The 18,514-nt window shown below is 44.1% G+C and overlaps 1 protein-coding gene across 2 annotated transcripts in view; it reads left to right on the forward strand.

Moving 5' to 3' along the window:
- CTCFL (CCCTC-binding factor like) overlaps positions 1-17,212 on the forward strand; it is a 28,957-nt gene extending 11,745 nt beyond the window's left edge. For both annotated transcript variants that reach the window (XM_061208654.1, XM_061208655.1), the window contains 4 exons: positions 120-280; positions 3,331-3,513; positions 12,578-12,701; positions 17,064-17,212. In XM_061208654.1, the coding sequence (XP_061064637.1) occupies positions 120-280; positions 3,331-3,513; positions 12,578-12,701; positions 17,064-17,212 (617 nt within the window). The remainder of the gene's footprint in view (positions 1-119; positions 281-3,330; positions 3,514-12,577; positions 12,702-17,063) is intronic.
- Positions 17,213-18,514: the final 1,302 nt, after the last annotated feature.

Below are 18,514 nucleotides of genomic sequence, written 5' to 3' on the forward strand. Positions count from 1 at the left end.
ATATCTCCGAGGTCTGCCTGTAGTAGCAAGGATGAGAAACCCTATTTGGAGGGTAGGGGGAAATCGGCCTCACAGAAAGTAACCCTATTCTCCTACGTGATGCTCTGTTACTCTTTTAGGTGTCCATTTGCGCAACCTGCATACGTACAAAGCTGCAGAGATGAAGTGCCACTACTGTCCTGCTGTCTTCCACGAGCGCCATGCTCTCCTTCAGCACCACAAAACTCACAAAAACGAGAAGAGGTTCAAGTGTGAATACTGCAGCTACGCCTGCAAGCAGGTACTGTGTTTCAGGCACTTTGGGGAGGAGCCCAGAGTTGAAAGCAACCGTTCTTAAAGTGTGGTTCACAGACCCCTAGAGGTCCCTGAAACCAATCAGGATCATAAGATCAAAATCACTGTTATTAACTAGTTGTAATGCCAACACATTATTTGCCCTTTTCACTAGGTGACATTGGCACTGATGGTGCAAATACAGTGGAGCTGCTTTAATGTGAGTCAGTGCGGCCACACCAAGCAGGACCACTGTGTTCTTGTTCTTCGTGCACTGGCAGCAAAAAGAAAGGGCAGTTTACTTGAGAATGTCCTTGACAAAGCAGTGAAAGTTATATTCACTTTATTCCATCTTGACCCTGAATGCTCTTTTTAATAGTCTGCACGATGAACTACAAAGTTGGCATAAAGCACCTCTGCTGTCCTCCAAAGCACAGCGGTCATCTGGAGGAGGCATCTGTGGGACTTTTGAGTTGCCAGCTCAACTAGCCACTTTTTCATGAATCACTATTTTTTCTTGAAAGAACAGATGACAAACTCTGCTTATTCCATTATTGGGTATTTGGTAGACGTTCTCTTGAAAGCAAATGAAGTGATCCTGCCATGTCAGGGAAAATGGGTTGCCAAGAAAGCAATTTCCACTTTCAAGAGGAAATTAGAATTAGAATTTTGGAAAACTTATATCCATCAGTGTGAACCTGGCAGCTTTCTAATACTTAAGACTTTGCAAATGAGATTGAAGTGATTTTAAGAAAGCATTTTTAATAGTATATATTCAACACCTAGAAGCTCTTTATAACTCAGTAAGCTGATGTTTTCCAAATGACCCATCTGTTATTTACAAAATCATGCATGGGTAAAAGATCCATTCAAAGTATAAAAAGATCAACACATTTTAACGTAACAAAGTACAAAAAGTTCATTGGTGTGGTTTTAGGCCCCACATTTTAACCAACTTTTAAGAAATTACCACTTGTTGAATTTTGGTGTAATAGAGGAGAATAGCCACAATTATTTGAAAAAGACTATAAAAATTCTGCTCCCTTTCCCAACTACATATCTGGGAGAGCAGATGTTCTTCATCTATTTCAGCCACAATAACACACCCCTGCAGACCGAAGGCAGAAACTATTTCCTTTGAATAAGGTTGCCAGACTTAGAAATAAAAATAGATAATGACCAGTTAAATTTGAATTTCAGGTAAACAACAAATACTTTTGTATATAAGTATGTCCCAAATAATGCAATCTTACATATGAGGCGAGACATTCGTTTTAAAAAAATAGATAGTAGACATTTACAGAAGTACGTTAACATAGTTGATTTGTTGTTATTTTTAAATGAATTGATAAATATTTTTTATATTTTTAATTTCTCAATTGATTTCTAATGCAGTCAATATTAATAGATATCATCCCCATAAACAAAAGCTCCTTGGAGTTGTCCATGATTTTTTATGAGTATAATGGGTCCTAAGACCAAAAGTTGAAGAACTGAACAGCGGTTTTGAAGCATTGTGTGCTACTGTGAATATTTTGCCATTGGTCACCAAAGGTGGAGGTCAGTTCTTATTGTGTTTCAGAGTGTGGGCTAGAAATAGTATATGCTTTGAATAAAGGAGAGTGAGTTTTTCTCGTAGATTTTGAGCATTAGACTGTTCGGATGCCTCAGGCTCAAATTTGTTTAAATGAACTAAGAGAGCTTCCTGGAAGATGGATGAGACTTGGGAGGTGGTTCCAGGGAGGATAGAGCCCCAGGTATTTGGGGAGCAGAGAGCAGACAGGGGTACCTGGAGGCCAGGGATGAGGCCGGAGCACTGCGGGGTGCACTGAGCCGCTTTGGTCCTGGAGAGCAGCCCTCCCAGGTTAGACCATGACTCCCAGCAGGAGACCAGGTGATGCTTACCTGGGAGAGAGGGATGAGCTGAAAGGTGTGTGGCGGGGAGGTGTATGTTCATGAGAGAAAGATTGCAAGGAAGACCATCAGTTAAGGCATTAACAGTAATGCAGAAGTGGTCGTATATTCCATCTGAATAATCATGCCATTTTAAGTAAAACAAATAAAATGTGTACTTTCGCTTGGCTCTCTCTATATTCTTGTCCTGATGCCCCAAATGATTTACTCATATAAATCTTAGTTAAAATTTTTGGCGATTTCTTTGCCAAGAACAATTATTTTCACCCAAATGCTTTTTTTTAAAAAAAAAAAGGAATTTATTAAATTTATTTATTTATTTATTTTTGGCTGCATTGGGTCTTCATTGCTGCGCATGAGCTTCCTCTAGTTGCAGTGAGCGGGGCCTACTCTTTGTTGCAGTGTGTGGGCTTCTCATTGCGGTGGCTTCTCTTGTTGCGGAGCACGGGCTCTAGGCATGCGGGCTTCAGTAGTTGTGGCACATGGGCTCAGTAGTTGTGCCTCGTGGGATCCAGAGCGCAGGCTCAGTAGTTGTGGCGCACGGGCTTAGTTGCTCCGAGGCATGTGGGATCCTCCCGGACCAGGGCTCGAACCCGTGTCCCCTGCGTTGGCAGGTGGATTCTTAACCACTGTGCCACCGGGGAAGTCCCCCACTATGCTTTTAAATCGATATGAAGATTTGTAACACTATCAGGAAGTAGCCGGGAAAATGTTTAGATGCTTAATGTCCTTCAGACAATAGATTTTCAAGGTTGCAGGTTCCATCTGCCCTTTGTAAACTCAGGTCATGGCAAATAATTATAGAAGTAGGGCTGCAAATACATAAGCTGTTTTGGAGGGGAAATTGATTACGGTTTCACTCCCCAAGGTATGTTCTACTGCATCCCCCCTGGGACTGTGGGACCAGCTGGGATTAATCGTGAGAACTTGGTAACCTGATGGCAGGGACTGTGTAAGCTTGTTTCCCAGAGGCCAGACCGCGCTACTTCCACGGTAGTGCTGTGTCAAGAATGCATTTGCTTTGTTTTTTCTTAAAAATGCACACATCTTTGGGGAGGAAAAAAAAAAGGTATACAATAAATAACGTCTGATGCTAAAAAATTCCTGTCAGTAGCTCAGCCATTTGTTTTCCTTCCCTTCTAGGAACGTCATATGACAGTTCACATACGTACCCACACTGGAGAGAAGCCGTTTGCCTGCCCCTCCTGCAATAGATGTTTCCGACAGAAACAACTTCTAAACGTGCACTTCAAGAAATACCACGATACAACTTTCGTCCCGACTGTTTACAAATGCCCCAGGTGTGGCAAAGGCTTTTCCCGCTTGGTAAGCTCACTCAAGTCCCAATAAATCCTCCTTGAAAAGATTTCTGTGTCCCCAGGCACGGTGTCACACTTGGGCAGTTTTATCCTGATTATAGAAACTTGCCAGGATTTAAGATAGCATCTGTCATGCCTTAAGAAAGTGGTTATTAGTTTTTTGGAGTCACAAAACTCTTGAAAATCTTATAAACATGTGGTTTCCCTTCCGTGAAAAAAGACACTCCTGCAGACAGAATCTTGCAAATGGCTTTAGGGAGTTCTCAGACTCCCAAACAATCTACAAAGAACCCCTGCTTTTAGGGTAACATTTTAAAAATTGTCCCTGTGGATTAGATTTAGGCTACTTCACAGAGAGAATGCAATTTTTAATATGTTTTGTAGATATTCTTAGAATAGGGCTCTCGGTACTGTGCTCAGAAATACATTTACTCTTCAGTTTTATTTTTTTAGGTGTCGTATTAGTTATCTATTGCATAACAAATTACCTCGAGACGTAGTGGCTTAAGACAACCAACATTTGTTATCTCTCATTTTCTGTGGCCGGGAAGGTGGGAGTGGCTCAGCTGGGTGGCTCTGCCTCTGGGTCTCTCGTGAGTTGCAGTCTGGATGTTGTCAGGGGCCGCAGTCATTTGATGGCTTGACTGGAGCCAGAGGGACTGCTTCCAAGATGGCATGCTCAACATGGCTGTTGGCAGGAGGTTTCAGTTCCTCACTACGTGGACCTCTCTGCTGGGCTGCTCAAGTGTCCTCGTGACCAGAGCGAGAGAGAGCAAGGAGGAAGCCACAGTGTCCCCTAATCTTAGAAGTGACACGACCCTACTTCTGTTCATTAGAAATGCATCATATAATTCAGCCCATACTCAAGGGGTGAGGGGTAAAGTCCCTTTTGAAAGAAAGAGTGCCAAAGAATTTGTGGACATTTTAAAGCCACCACAGATGATTAGCTAGATCCCCAGATGATGTGTGTACTTTATAAAAGTTTAAAATTATCTGAACTTGACTATTTTTATGGAAGAAACTATCTTTTCTCTTAGAAGAAGATGGTAGGGTAGTTGTGTTTTTTGGGTAGTGTGTGGGACAGTTCTGGAGTGTTAATGCTATTAGTTCAAAATTTCAAACAGAAGCGGTGGTAGTGCTCCAAAAATAGTGTCATTCATACTGAGTTAAAATTGTAAAGAAGCTGCCCTTTGGTGTGAGAAACAAGAAAGCAGAGAAAAGAATAAGTCAGCCTCATAGAATCCTTCAGAACATAAAGCAGAAGTTTTGAAACTTTTCCTTCCATTTGAGAAAGCACATTGGGACTTGCATCTAGAATATAGAAAGAATTTTTACAACACTATAATAAAAAGTTAAATACCCTATTAAAAACAGGCAAAGGGGGCTTCCCTGGTGGCGCAGTGGTTGAGAATCTGCCTGCCAATGCAGGGGACACGGGTTCGAGCCCTGGTCTGGGAAGATCCCACATGCCGCGGAGCAACTAGGCCCGTGAGCCACAACTACTGAGCCTGTGCGTCTGGAGCCTGTGCTCTGCAACAAGAGAGGCCGCGATAGAGGCCCGCGCACCGCGATGAACAGTGGCCCCCGCTTGCCGCAACTAGAGAAAGCCCTCGCACAGAAACGAAGACCCAACACAGCCATAAATAAATAAATAAATACATACATACATACATACATACATACATACATACATACCAAAAAAAAAAAACAGGCAAAGGATCTAAGTAGACATTTCTGCAAAGAAGATATACAGATGGCCGATAGGCACATGAAAACATTCGTCGCTAAGGAAATGCAAATCAAAATCACAGTGAGATACCCCTAGGACGAGCCATTAGAATGACTGTGATCAAAGAAGGCAGATAATAAAAGATGTGGGAAAACTGAACCTGTTATACATCGCTGGTGGGATTTTTAAATGGTGAAGTCACCTTGTAAAACAGTCCGGCAGTTCCTCAAAAAGTTAAACATAGAGTTACCATGTGACCCGGCAATTCCACTCCTAGGCATGTATCCCAAAGAGTTGAAACATATGGCCACACAAAAACTTGTACACAAATGTTCACAGCAGCATTATTCATAATAGCCAAAAAGTGGAAACTACCCAAATGTCCATCAACTAACGAACAGATAAAACATGGCCCGCCCATACACTGGAATATTATTCAACCACAAAAAGAAGTGAAACACTGATACATGCTATATAACATGGATGAACCTTGAAAAAAGCCAGACACAGAAGGCTATGTATTATATGATCCATCTTGATGAAATGTCCAGAACAGGCAAATTCATAGAGACAGAAAGTAGATTAGTGGTTGCCAGGAGCTGGAAGGAGGGGAAATGCAGAGTGACTGTTTACGGTATAGGATTTCTTTTTGAAATGTTCTAAAATTGATTGTGGTGGATAGTTGCACAATTCTGTGAATGAACTAAAAACCTTGAATTATACATTTTAAACAGGTGAATTTTATGGTATGGGAATTATATCTCAATAAAGCTGTTTAAAAAAAATAAAAGAAAGGGATTTCCCATTTCTGGTTCCATGTGTAAGGAACTTGGAAGTCACTGCTTCATCCTAACGAGTAAAAAGCTGAACAGAGTGAAAAATCAACAACTCTTCAGTATTCGTAAAAGAGGTGAGGCCACAGGGCAAACCGCTGCCCCCAAGCTTGGAGACACAAGCTTGAATGCAGGGAGTCCCCTCTTACCTGAGCGGAGACTTAGAAGCAGGAACTGCTGTGGAAGCCAGTGCCAGTGTAGGAAAACCAGAGCTGTCATTGATGAATTGCTGGAGGCTCGGTGTGGGCAACTCTGAGTGTTGAAAGGTGCAGGGGGATCCAGTCATAGGGGGATCCCCACAATATTGTGAGCTTTACCACCAGGAGTTTAACAAGGTTCCCACAGCGAATATCTAAAAAAAAAACAAAAAATCTCCTTCTGCTTCCTGCAGGGGGAGTGGAAAAGGAACCATTCTTCTTAACAAGGCCTGTCTTGGGGGTAGACTAGTTAACCAGTGCCTAATCTGCTGGGGTTTTATCAGAGCCTAACTGACCTGGGGAAGGGAAATACCCAACTCCACCCCATTCTAGAAATTCTGTCCCACCCAAGAGGGGAGAAAAAAGAAACTGAGAAACCACAGCCCAGAGGCACAAGCTCACGAAAAGGCCGAGCCCTCAACACAGGCTGGAGAATGCACCCCACACCACCACATTACTAAAGGCTTATTTACAGCAGCTTCTTTCATCCAATAAAAAGAAAAATTCCAAGGCGTGCCAAACAGCAAAAAACACAATTTGAAGAGAAAGAGCAAGCATCAGGAATGGCAGGGATGTTGGAGTTATCAGGCCAGGAGCTTAAAACAACTATGATTCATATGCTAAGAGCGCTAACAGAAAAAGTAGGCAGCACGCAATGTAAGCAGAGCTGGAAATCCAAAGAAAGAACCAAAAAGAAGTGCTAGAGATCAACAACAATGTAACAGAAATGAAGAATGCTCTAATGAAGGAAATCAAAGAAGAACTAAATGGAGAAATATTCCATGTTCATGGACAAGAAAACTCGATATCATTAAGACGTCACCTATAGATTCAATGCAATTCCTATCAAAATCTCAGCAAGTTATTTTGCGGATATTGACAAACTGATTCTAAGGTTTACAGAGAGAGCAAAAGACCCAGAATAGCCAACACAGTATTGAAGGAGAAGAATAAAGTTGGAGGACTGATGCTACCCGACTTCAAATAAAGCTTCAGTAATCGAGAGATAGTGCAGTATTGGGGCAAGAACAGACAAACAGATCAATGGAACAGAATAGAGAGCCCAGAAATAGACATCCGTAAATACAGTCATCTGATCTCTGAGGAAGGAGCAAAGGCAAGACAATGGAAAAAAGATAATCTTTTCAACAAATGATGCTGGAACAACTGGACATCCACGTGCAAAAAAAAAAAAGGAATCTAAATACAGACCTTACACCCTTCACAAAAATTAACTCAGAATGGGTCACAGGGAGAAGGGGAAGCTGGGACGAAGTGAGAGAGTAGCATTGACATATGTACACTACCAAAGATAAAATGGATGGCTAGTGGGAAGCTGCTGCATACATAGCACAGGGAGATCAGCTCGATGCTTTGTGACAACCTAGAGGGGTGGGATAGGGAGGGTGGGAGGGAGGAGATATGGGGCTATATGTATACATTTAGCTGATTCACTTTGTTGTACAGCAGAAACTGACACAACATGGTAAAGCAATTCTACTCCAATAAAGATATAAGAAAAAAAATTGGGTCACAGACCTAAATGTAAAACACAAAACTATAAAAGTCCTAGAAGATAACATACGAAAAAAATCTAGATGACCTTGGTATGGTGATGACTTTTTAGATAAAACACCAAAGACATGATCCATGAGAGAAAAAAACTGATAAGCTGGGCTTCAATAAAATTAAAAACTTCTGTGAAAGACTATGTCAGAAGAATGAGAACATAAGCTACAAACTAGGAGAAAATATTTACAAAAGTCACATCTGATAAAAGATTTATCCAGAATATAAAGAACTCTTAAAACTCAACCATAAGAAAACAACCCAGTTAAAAAATGGGCCAAGGACTTTGACACCTCACCAAAGAAGATATACAGATGGCAAATAAGCATATGAAAAATTGTTCCCCATCATATGTCATCAGGGAAATGCAAATTAAAACAATGAGATACCGCGACACACCTATTGGAATGGCCAAAATCCGGAATACTGACAACACCAAACGCCAGCGAGGAGGTGGAACAACGGAAATTCTTCTTCATTGTTGGTGGCAATGTAAAATGGTGCAGCCCGTTTGGAAGACAGTTTGGAACTTTCTTACAAAACTAAACATACTCATACCACACAATTCCACAGTCGTGCTCTTTGGTATTTACCCAAAAGAGTTGAAAGCTTATGTCCACACAAAAACCTACACACAGGTGTTTATAGCAGCTTTACTCATAATTGCCCAAACTTGGAAACAACCAAGACTTCCTTGAGTAGGTGGATGGATAAACGAACTGTGGTGCATCCAGACAGTGGAATATGATTGAGTGCTAAAAAGAAACAAGCCATCAAGCCATGAAAAGACATGGAGAGGGACTTCCCTGGCGGTCCAGTGGTTGGGACTTTGCCTTCCAACGCGGGGGGTGCGGGTTCGATCCCTGGTCGGGGAACTAAGATCCCACACGCCTCGCAGCCAAAAAAACCAAAACATAAAAAAGAAGCAGTATTGTAACAGATTCAATAAAGGCTTTAAAGATGGTCCACATCAACAGTGAGACGCCTGATTGAACGCCTGTATAGACCATAACCTCCTGGACTTGGGTGGATCTTGACCCACCTCTTGGATGGTTCATTGTCAGCAAACAGCAGTAAGATGGAGAAGGTGGAGAAGTTTCGTGGTCTATATACATTCCTTTTCTTTTCTTTTCCCTCCTCTCCCTTGTCCCTTTCCGACTCCTCCTTCTTTAGTAGATTGTAAAGAAAAATGTTAGCATCAGAGAACTAGAATTGGATTGAAAGGGCTTCCAAGAATGGAGAGAAAAGCTTTGGTAGAGGACCAGATAAGTCAAGGGATCTTAACCACGCGGCAAGTATGTGATTTGTCTTGGATGGCACCAGAGTGCTTTTTCTGGAACTGCATCATTTTGACAGTGCCACATATGCTCATTTAACACAAATTTGTGAAGGACTTACTAGGTGCCAGGCTCTGTGCTAGCCCTAAGGACGCCGGATTCATAAGGTTGGAGTTATATCTTTGAGGATCGTTAAATCTATTAGTTCCCTAACATTGTCACTCTTTTTTTGCTGTTACTCTTATTTTTTTTAATTAAAAACATTTTTTTAGGTAGAGAACTTCTTATTAATTCCCTTTATATAATTTAAAAAGTAAGTTTTTAATGTAATAATTTAGCATGGCATAAATGTTTAGTCATTACAGTTGGAAAATTGTTACTCTCTTTTTTTTTAATTAATTAATTAATTTTTGGCTGTGTTGGGTCTTCGTTTCTGTGCAAGGGCTTTCTCTATTTGCGGCGAGCAGGGGCCACTCTTCATCGCGGTGCGCGGGCCTCTCACTGTCGCGGCCTCTCTTGTTGCGGAGCACAGGCTCCAGACGTGCAGGCTCAGTAGTTCTGGCTCACGGGCCCAGTTGCTCCGCGGCATGTGGGATCCTCCCAGACCAGGGCTCGAACCCGTGTCCCCTGCATTGGCAGGCAGACTCTCAACCACTGCGCCACCAGGGAAGCCCCTGTTACTCTTATTTTTAAGAGAAGTTACAAAAGTTAATGGTAATCCGAAACCAACAAAACAATGGCAACAACAACAAAAACATTTAATATCAAAGAAAAAATTCTATTTTGAAGATGTTATCTAGAAAGAGTGAATACTTTAATTAAGTGAAATAATGATTATTTATGGACTTATGGTTACTTACTGGTTTTTGTGTGCCTAGTTCTTTAAAGATCTAGCATGACCAGTGCTGAATACTTCTATTCAACTTGTGATTCCCAAGAAGAGGAATGGGTGTCACTTTCATCCCTTTCGCTGAACTTGTAAATACAAGAAGTGACATTGTTATCAGTACATTATCTTTGTCTAGGAGGACAACAGTATACTTTGAATTAACTTCCCGTGTTAGGAGTTCATAGTATACACAGTAATACAAAACTGCTTGTGGGGTAAAGGATTATAAGTGTCCCAGATTAATGAAAACGGTGCCATTCTCCTCAGATTCCCCCTTTCTGAACATGACAGCAGCCAGTTATTTTCCTGTTGAAAATTCTCAGATGTTGTATGACAGCGACTGGAGTGAAGCTATTTCTTCATTAAGAATAGCTATTAAACTTCTATTTCTTTTCTCTCTAAAAAAGATTTGATGACACAGGCATAAAGAAAGAACTACTGACTAAATACTTGGTTTTCATTCTTAGCCTCACAATACACAATGCGCAAAATACAACAATTAGATGGTAGAAACTTAAGTTAATATTTACTTTCAAAGTTATGGGGCAGGACATTTCAAGAACTGGAAGAAGTTTTATAAAAATTGTTCGTAAAGAAAACCTCAAATTTCTTTTTAGCTTCCAGAATAGTTGAAATTGCAAGATCATGTTTTTGACCACAGCAAAAACATTTTTTTAAATCAGCAATACAAATTTGAATATTTAAAATCACTCTTTTATAACATTATTAGGACTAAAGGAGAAATCAAGAATAGAATTAAAATTATATTTCAAACTTATGAACAGCACGTGTCCAAACTAATGGGATGCAGCCAAAAACTACAGCTATTCGAGTCCTTGGCATTTCCATTTGAATTTTAGAATTAGCTTGTCAATATTTGTAAAGTTGTAGCTTTAAATGAGTTTATAATACAAAATGTAAAAGAGGAAATAAACATTTAAATTAATATTTTAGAAAGAGCAAAAAAAAAAAAAAGGTCCACATCAAAAAAAATCTTAAAAAAAAAAAAGACATGGAGGAACTTTAAATGCACATTAAGTGAAAGAAGCCAATCGGAAAAGGCTCCATACTGTATGATTTCAACTCTATGGCACTCTGGAAAAGGCAAAACTGTGGAGACAATAAGAAGACCAGCGGTCGCTTGGGGTTGGGGTTTGGGGGAAGAAAGAATAGGCAGACAACAGAGGATTTGTAGGGAAGAAAATCTACCTCCCTCTCAATTTTGCTGTGAACCTAAAACTGCTCTTTAAAAATTGTGTTTAAAAATAGACAAATAAATGAAAGTGTATCTGGATACTCAAATTCAATTTAATTTTTAAAAAGTATATGATTCACAAACTTCCATTCTTTAGCCCACAGTGGTCCCAGTGTATCTCTATACCAGAATGTCACAGGGCCACCCCTCTCCTCCCCAGTAAGGACCCCTGCTCTGGATTCAGGATACTGGGCACCTCCTCTCTTGAGAAACATTTCCCTGACACAGATGTTTGTTATATTACTTTGCCCCCTGGGCCGTAAATGTCCATATGTTTACCTAAAATCTTACCCCACTTATTTTTTTAAAGGCTGGATGTGTTTTTGTTTGTTTTGTTTGCTCATCCAAACTGGTGTCAGGAGTTCTTAACCATGAACTTTGTGAAGTTGTAGGGAGACTGTGTATGGAGATACACATGCCCTTTGCTGGGGAAGGAGCCTTGCTTTTTATCATATTCACAAAGGAATCCTTGACTCCAAAAGGCTTGGTTTTATATACTTCGTCATCCTATAAACCAGGGATTGGCACAGTTTTTTCTGTAAAGGGCCAGAGAGTAAATATTTTCAGCTTCACAGACCAGTTTCTGCCCCAACTACTCAAGTCTGCTGTTGTAGCTCAAAAGCAATTTACCAACCCCTATGGATAAGCATAAAATGGAAGAAATTTAAATACCATCCTCCTCCCCTTACATGTGGATCCTTCCTCTTTCCCCCGACGCACCAGGACAGTCCTGAGCGCCACTCTGAAGTCTCAATGGAAATTAGGGGTCACATTTTATATAATCAGCATATTTAATGACATGCCGCCAGTATCTTACTTTAGCATATGGACTTAGTGTAAGTGTTCTCACTTATTTTAAACCATCCTGAGTGTTCATAGACAAAAATATATCGTTGCTAGGTTTGATAGGAAAGCTCTGAGCTGCCTTTTTAATTCCAAATGTTGTACAGTCTTAATACGTCCATGCATAGTGGGTCTGGAGGGAAGCTGGCAGGGCAGTAAAATGCCCATGGTATATTATTGATTTTCATAAAATCGAGGATATATTGAATTTGTCAAGCCTCACTTCAGTAGAAGCAGTCTAGGAAAATAAATTTGGTCTTCTCATTGACGACCATGACTTTAAAAATATTTAAGAATAAGCTGGGTTTCGGCTAGACCGAAACACAACAGAAAAGGGTCACCTTTAAAAAAAAATCATCTTTTTTGTACAAAATTACCCAAGGCGCGCGCTCCTCCCTGCTTCCCGTCTCTTTAGCCGTGGGTTTTCCACGCCATTCCCAGTGATGCTGGCTTTCCCTGTGCTCTCATTTCTCTGGCAGAATAACATGCAGAGACACTTGAAAAAGTGTGGCTCCGGGCAAGAAAAGCCAACCACCTCGGAAAAAGGAAGACGAACAAAAAAGAGGAAGCCGACCATCCCGAAAGAGACGGCCAAGGAAGACGGTACCTCATGTTAAATGAATCAGGTTTTATTTTGACGGCGGTTTTCTGGTTGTACGTTTCCCTGGGTGCTGAGCGTTACGGTGCGGGGGACGCATCCAGAAACCCTAAGTGTCCGACCCAAGCAGGCGCCTGGTCCCAGCAGCCATTGCTGCTGCTGCCCCGACGGGCGGGTTGGTGAAGTGGGGGGATGCGCAGAGGAAGTGAGCCTGGGGACCCCAGTGGGTCCACACCCCCCGTCACATGGGGTCCCGGCGGGACGTGAGAGCCAGGTGATGACACTGCACATGCCCCCGCTGTCCTTGGTCGTGCTGCTGGACCGTCCCTGTGCCTGGTGGAGCTACGGCCTGTGTCCATCTCCTGGGGCTGCCGCAGCAAATGACCACATCCTGGGTGGCTTAGAACAACGGGAATTGATTCGCTTGTAGTTCTGGAGGCAGAAGCCCTAAATCAAGGCCATCAGCAGGGCTACGCTCCATCTGCACGCTCGGGGGGGGGGGGGGGGGCGGGGCACCCTTCCTTGCCTCTTCCGGCCTCCGGTGGCCCAGGCGCCCCTGGGCCTGTGGCTGCATCACCCCGTCTCTGCCTCTGTCTGCCCGTGTCCGCATCCCCTGTATCTGCGTCTCACCTTTTCTGTCTCTTATACAGACACGTGTCATTGGCCTCAGGGCCTGCCTGGAAGATCCAGGATGATCTCATCTCGAGATCCTTCATTACATCTTCAAAGACCCTTCTTCCAAATAAAGTCCCAGTCCCAGTTTGGGGGTTAGGACGTGTCTTTTGCAGGGCTGCCATTCAACGCACTCCAGGCGTCAGTCTTTTCCCTCCGGCCTCAGGGAGCAGATGTGAGTCCCCAGGTTAACACAGGGGCTGTCCATGCCCTGTCGGCCCTGTGAATGGCTCTGCTCCACGAGGGGGAGGCCCTAGCTCCTGTGCAGCTCTTCTGTATGTTTTCTGTTCCTTTCGTATGAGACTCTTAGAACTTAGAGTGTGATTGGAAACCAAGGCAACCTTCAGCAAAAACAAATGGAAAATGTTTGCATGATGTCCTCATCCTTTAAATTCCCTAGATTTTGATTCCAGCCTCAATCCTGGACTTGTGAATGTTCCCACGGATAGCTGGAAGCCTCTTCCTTCCTTCAAGGGTTGTCAGATAAAGTGGAGGACAAGCCCAGTTAAATTTGAATTTCAGATAAACAATGAATAACTTTGTCGTTATGAGTATATCCCACACGCTATCTGGGATAAACTTATGCTAAGCAATGATTCAGTGTTTATCGGAAACTCACGTTTAACAGGGCGTCCTGCAGTCTGTCCCTTTCGCCTCATCACGCCACCCGAGGTCACTGCGTTCCGCCGGCCTTTCCCTGCTCTCCGCAGCCCTCGCACTGCTGACTGGCCATCTCTTGACTTCTTGACCCACTTGCTACAGGCACAGCCTCCTGGCGTTTCTCCTGCCCCTCTAGCTGCCCTCCCCCGACCCCGCTTCTAACCATAGCTCCTCCTCCTCCACAGTCGGCCTGGTGTCCATAGAGGACCGCTGCCCCCATGCCCACACCTGTGTCATGTCCACACCTGTATCCACATCCACACCTGCACCCACACCTGTGTCATGTCCACACCTGCGCCGTGTCCACACCTGTATCCATACCTCCGCACTTATGCCCTCGCCCTCGTCCACAGCTGTGTCCACACCTGAACCGCATCCACACCAGGCCCACGCCCTGTCCTTCAGGCGGGTCACTGGTGTCCAGAGCTGCAGCCCCTGTAGCCTCTGCAGACTGGGGGTGAATATTCAGCTGCCTGGTGAGCACCTCTGCTCAGCTGCCTCAAACTCAGTCCATCCAAAACTGAAGTCTTGACCCCCCTCCGCCATCCCTCCCACCCTCAGCCTTGTTCTCTCCCATATCCCCGAGCCACACCGGCGTCTGGGCCCCTGAAGCTGCGGCTTGCACTGGCAGCCCCTCTCGGCCACATCTGGAGGCAGCCGGTCCTGGCACCTCAGCCCCTGCTCATCCCGATTCCACCCCTGCCTCCGCCTGGCCCAGGACACCGTCTCGCAGCGCCTCTCCCGGCCGCCAGGGCACCTTTCGCACGTGCACGTTGGGCCCCTCCATCCTCACCACCCAGCCCCTTCCCTGACCACCCTCTGCTCCAAGGCCCAGGACCCCAGACGCAGCCCCCTAACTCCGGCTCCCAGCCACGCTGGTCCCCCTCCCATCCAGGCCAGGCTCACCCTCTCCTTTGCCGGGGATTCCTGGGTGACTGTGCCCCGGTTCCCCAGGCTCCCACCTGTACCTCCCTGAAATCTCAGCTCTGAGCCCCGACCGGGTCAGCTCCCTTCACGTGCCCCCAGGACCGTGCCTCTGCTTTGCAGACCCTCACCCGGGGCTGAGTTTCACGTTTCTCTGACCCTCCGGTGAGTGCCCATTCTCAACTGTACCGTGCTCCCCTGCAAGGCGGGCCTGGCCGTCAGGTCGGTCCCCAGCTCCCCCCGACCAGGCTGGCGTCAGTGTCGGTTCACGCACCGCTTGTTAAATAAACCAGCGAGTCATGAGCACAGTCATTTACAGGCAAAGTCAAGCAGGTGAAGTCGACTCAAATCCTTCAACCACGGAAAAGAGATCCCGAGGTCAGGTTCCCCGGACCCCTCGGCTGGATCCCAAGATGCCGACATGAATGTGTGACCTCCCGGCTAATTAGGCACCTAAGGGCCTCCCCTTGATACATAAATGCAGTATTTTCTTTGTGCCTAAATGGTTTGGCACAATTCTTCCTGAATAAGAGTAGCCTTCATTAGCGGCCTTGAAATCGTCACCCTCGGTTGGTGACATTTCTGCCGGGGAGCAGAGTTCAAGTCTAAGGGCTTCCAGCCTGGGCACCGGCCTCCGCGGTTGCAGGGCGGCACCTCACCCTCATTAATCCTGAGCTGACCTCTCCCCAACGTGCTTTCTGGACGTTGACATTGAAAGAACAGAAAAAAATTTTTTTTAGTGATGAGTGGATCCCCACGTGCGTCTTCTCCCCCATTTACTTACACTAGTCTTTGAAACAGGACCATTCTGTCGACGAGCTCTGGGAAGGGCCCTGGAGACACGGCTGGCGTTGACTGTTCATGAGCCAGAAGGGCAGAAAGGGCAAAGCTCTTGCAGGTTTAAAAATCGGGGATGAAAAGACTGGATATATTAAAACGTTTTGCGTATCGAAGAGGGTCAGCTGTGTATTCAAAGCAAAGTGTGAATTGAGACAAGTAACCTGACTTGTATTAGCCAAAAACAGGACTTAATTTGCACTTCTGGGGTTTTTTTTAACCTACATCCTCCAGGTAATCGTCTCTCTTCTACTTTTGCTGTGTTAGTGGGTCAGCGTGTCCCCCACCAGGTCCTCGGTAGATTTCTGCAAGTTACTGTCAGACGGCACCTATTCCGCGACTCTTGTGTTCATCTTCGTACACAAGGCCTGGGTCTTATTCCTCTCCCCACTCCCCCCCGCCCAAATGCTTCAAAGAACCATAAGCAAAACTATGTTGCAACAAGTTTGAAGTCACATGCGATAAAAGCCTTCTTCTGCACGGGGCCCTCTGTCTCTCATTCCCCATGCCTCGTCAGTGACTTTCCACGGGTCTTCTTGGGGAGGAATTTGGAAAATGGGTAGGGGGTTGGATGTGGATGTGAGCCTCTGTTTTTAGACTCCCAAAGTTGGGCTGACTGTTTAGAAGCTGCTGGAAGGAGGGCAGGGATGGTCACGGATCTGAGCGTGGCGCACAGTGTGTACCTAGCAGGACGCTTGACCCGGAGGTGACTCGGGGTATGTTGATTAGCTGATGGGACAGGTGTCCCGAGAGCAGCTGGCCTTTTTCATTTCATCAGTGTCATTCCGTGGGCACCAGGACAAGACTTGTGTAAGCGGTCTGGCCACTAATTCACAGGATCTGCATTCACCTTAGGCCGTGGTTCTCAGCGGGAGGTGATTTTGCCCCCCAGGGCACAGGTGCCTGTGTCTGGTGGCATTTCTGGTTGCCACAGCTGGGGGAGGGTGCTTCTGGCACCCCGCGGGTGAAGGCCAGGGAGGCGGCTAACCACCTAACGGTGCGCAGGACAGGTTCCCACAGCAGGGAACCCTCCGGCCCTAAACGTCTGCAGAGCTGAGGTTGAGAAGCCCTGCCTTAAAGCTGAGGTTGAGAAGCCCTGCCTTAAAGAGTTGAGATCAGGATATTTGTACTGTCCTATAAATGGAAGTACTGTTTTCTAAAATGCTGTGCTAAAAATTCAGCGATTGTTTCCAAAATACAGTTGCACCGTTTATCAATTCTGATTTCTTGGCTGCTTTATTTTAAATTTGCCAACCCTGTGCCTTTTCCCCCAGAAGCCGCTGCCGAGGAGGCCTCCCTGGTGAGCGGAGAGCAGTACCCGGGAGGGCTGGTTCCCATCAACTTTGGAGAAGCCACGGCTGGAGGCGAGGACCTGGGTGAAGACATGACCTGTGAGATGATCCTGGCCATGATGGAGAAGTGATGGGGAGTCAGGGTTCAGTGTTACAACATGTTCTTAATGTACGTTATGAGGGTTTAGCACCGTCTTTGAAACAGTTAAATTCATGACAACCGATGGTCACAGTTTTTCCAGAGCTTGTGGTAGCGCCTAGAATTGTTTGCCTATTTTCAGTTGGGTGTTTCAGAAACACTGCAGGTATTTGATAAAGGGCCCAAATCCTGAATTGGAGGATGAAACCTCAAACCTATGAATTCATTCACTTGATACTGGCAGGGTGGCCCACAATGAATGAGCAGTGATTTTTGGATAATAGTCATTTCCATGATAACATAGACTACTTAGTGCTTCAGCAAACAGGCAAAGCTGGGAAAGGTTGAATTGTACACACCCATGATATTTCTGATACTATGAGTTTTAAACATAAAAGACTAATTTTATGCAAATGAATTATCCATAAAACTTAAAGCTACCATAATACTCTTAATTAGTTCTAAATTCAATGCAAAGGACCCTCATGGTATTTTAAAAAACTGAGTAGAAAAAGAGAAACCTCAGATTAGACTGGAAAGTGATGAGCAATTTTTTTACTGTGGCAGATCAGCAGGGCTCGCTTTGAGATTTTGTATTCTTTCTTAATTTTCTTTGGCAGGTATGAAGTCCCCCCATTACATTCCGTTATAGCTTATTAGTATATCAGTTTGTCACCCTTTTGTTTTGCTAAAACGCCTTTGTTTATATTTTTAAAATAATTGGCCGAGTGAGAAGAAACAGAAAAATCTGATAATGAAAAGGTGTACTTGCAGAGAATTTGTACTTTTTTAGAGCACCTATAATGAGTATTTCTCTTTTGCCACACCAAAGAGATTTTCCCACATTCGAGCAGCACATGAAATGCCTCTTTAGTACTTAAAATTAACTAGTACCTATCTTTATACTGAGTCGTATTTTTCTTCTTTTCTTAGCTCAGCAGCTGCTTTTACTGTGAACTCCCCTCTACCCCATATTTTAAAATCATTGATAGGTCCTAAGTTCAAATTCTTTTTTTTTTTCAACTTTATTGCGATATAATTGACAAATAAAATTGTAAGGTATTCAAAGTGTACCTTGTGATGATTTGATATACAATTTGATGTATGTATGCATTGTGAAAGAATTTCTCCCATCTAGTTGACTAAATTCAAATTCTTAAAATGCTGATCTGCTGTTAAAATACCCCAAGTTCAGAAGCCCCATGTAAGGTGAACATATGGAAGCAATTTCCCAGCAGGAAAGGCAGTATATTCTTTTTATGACAGTGAATTAATTGAAATCACATAATAAGAC

Source organism: Eubalaena glacialis, chromosome 13 (assembly GCF_028564815.1).
Source record: "Eubalaena glacialis isolate mEubGla1 chromosome 13, mEubGla1.1.hap2.+ XY, whole genome shotgun sequence".
In the NCBI taxonomy this organism is placed as follows: Eukaryota; Metazoa; Chordata; class Mammalia; order Artiodactyla; family Balaenidae; genus Eubalaena; species Eubalaena glacialis.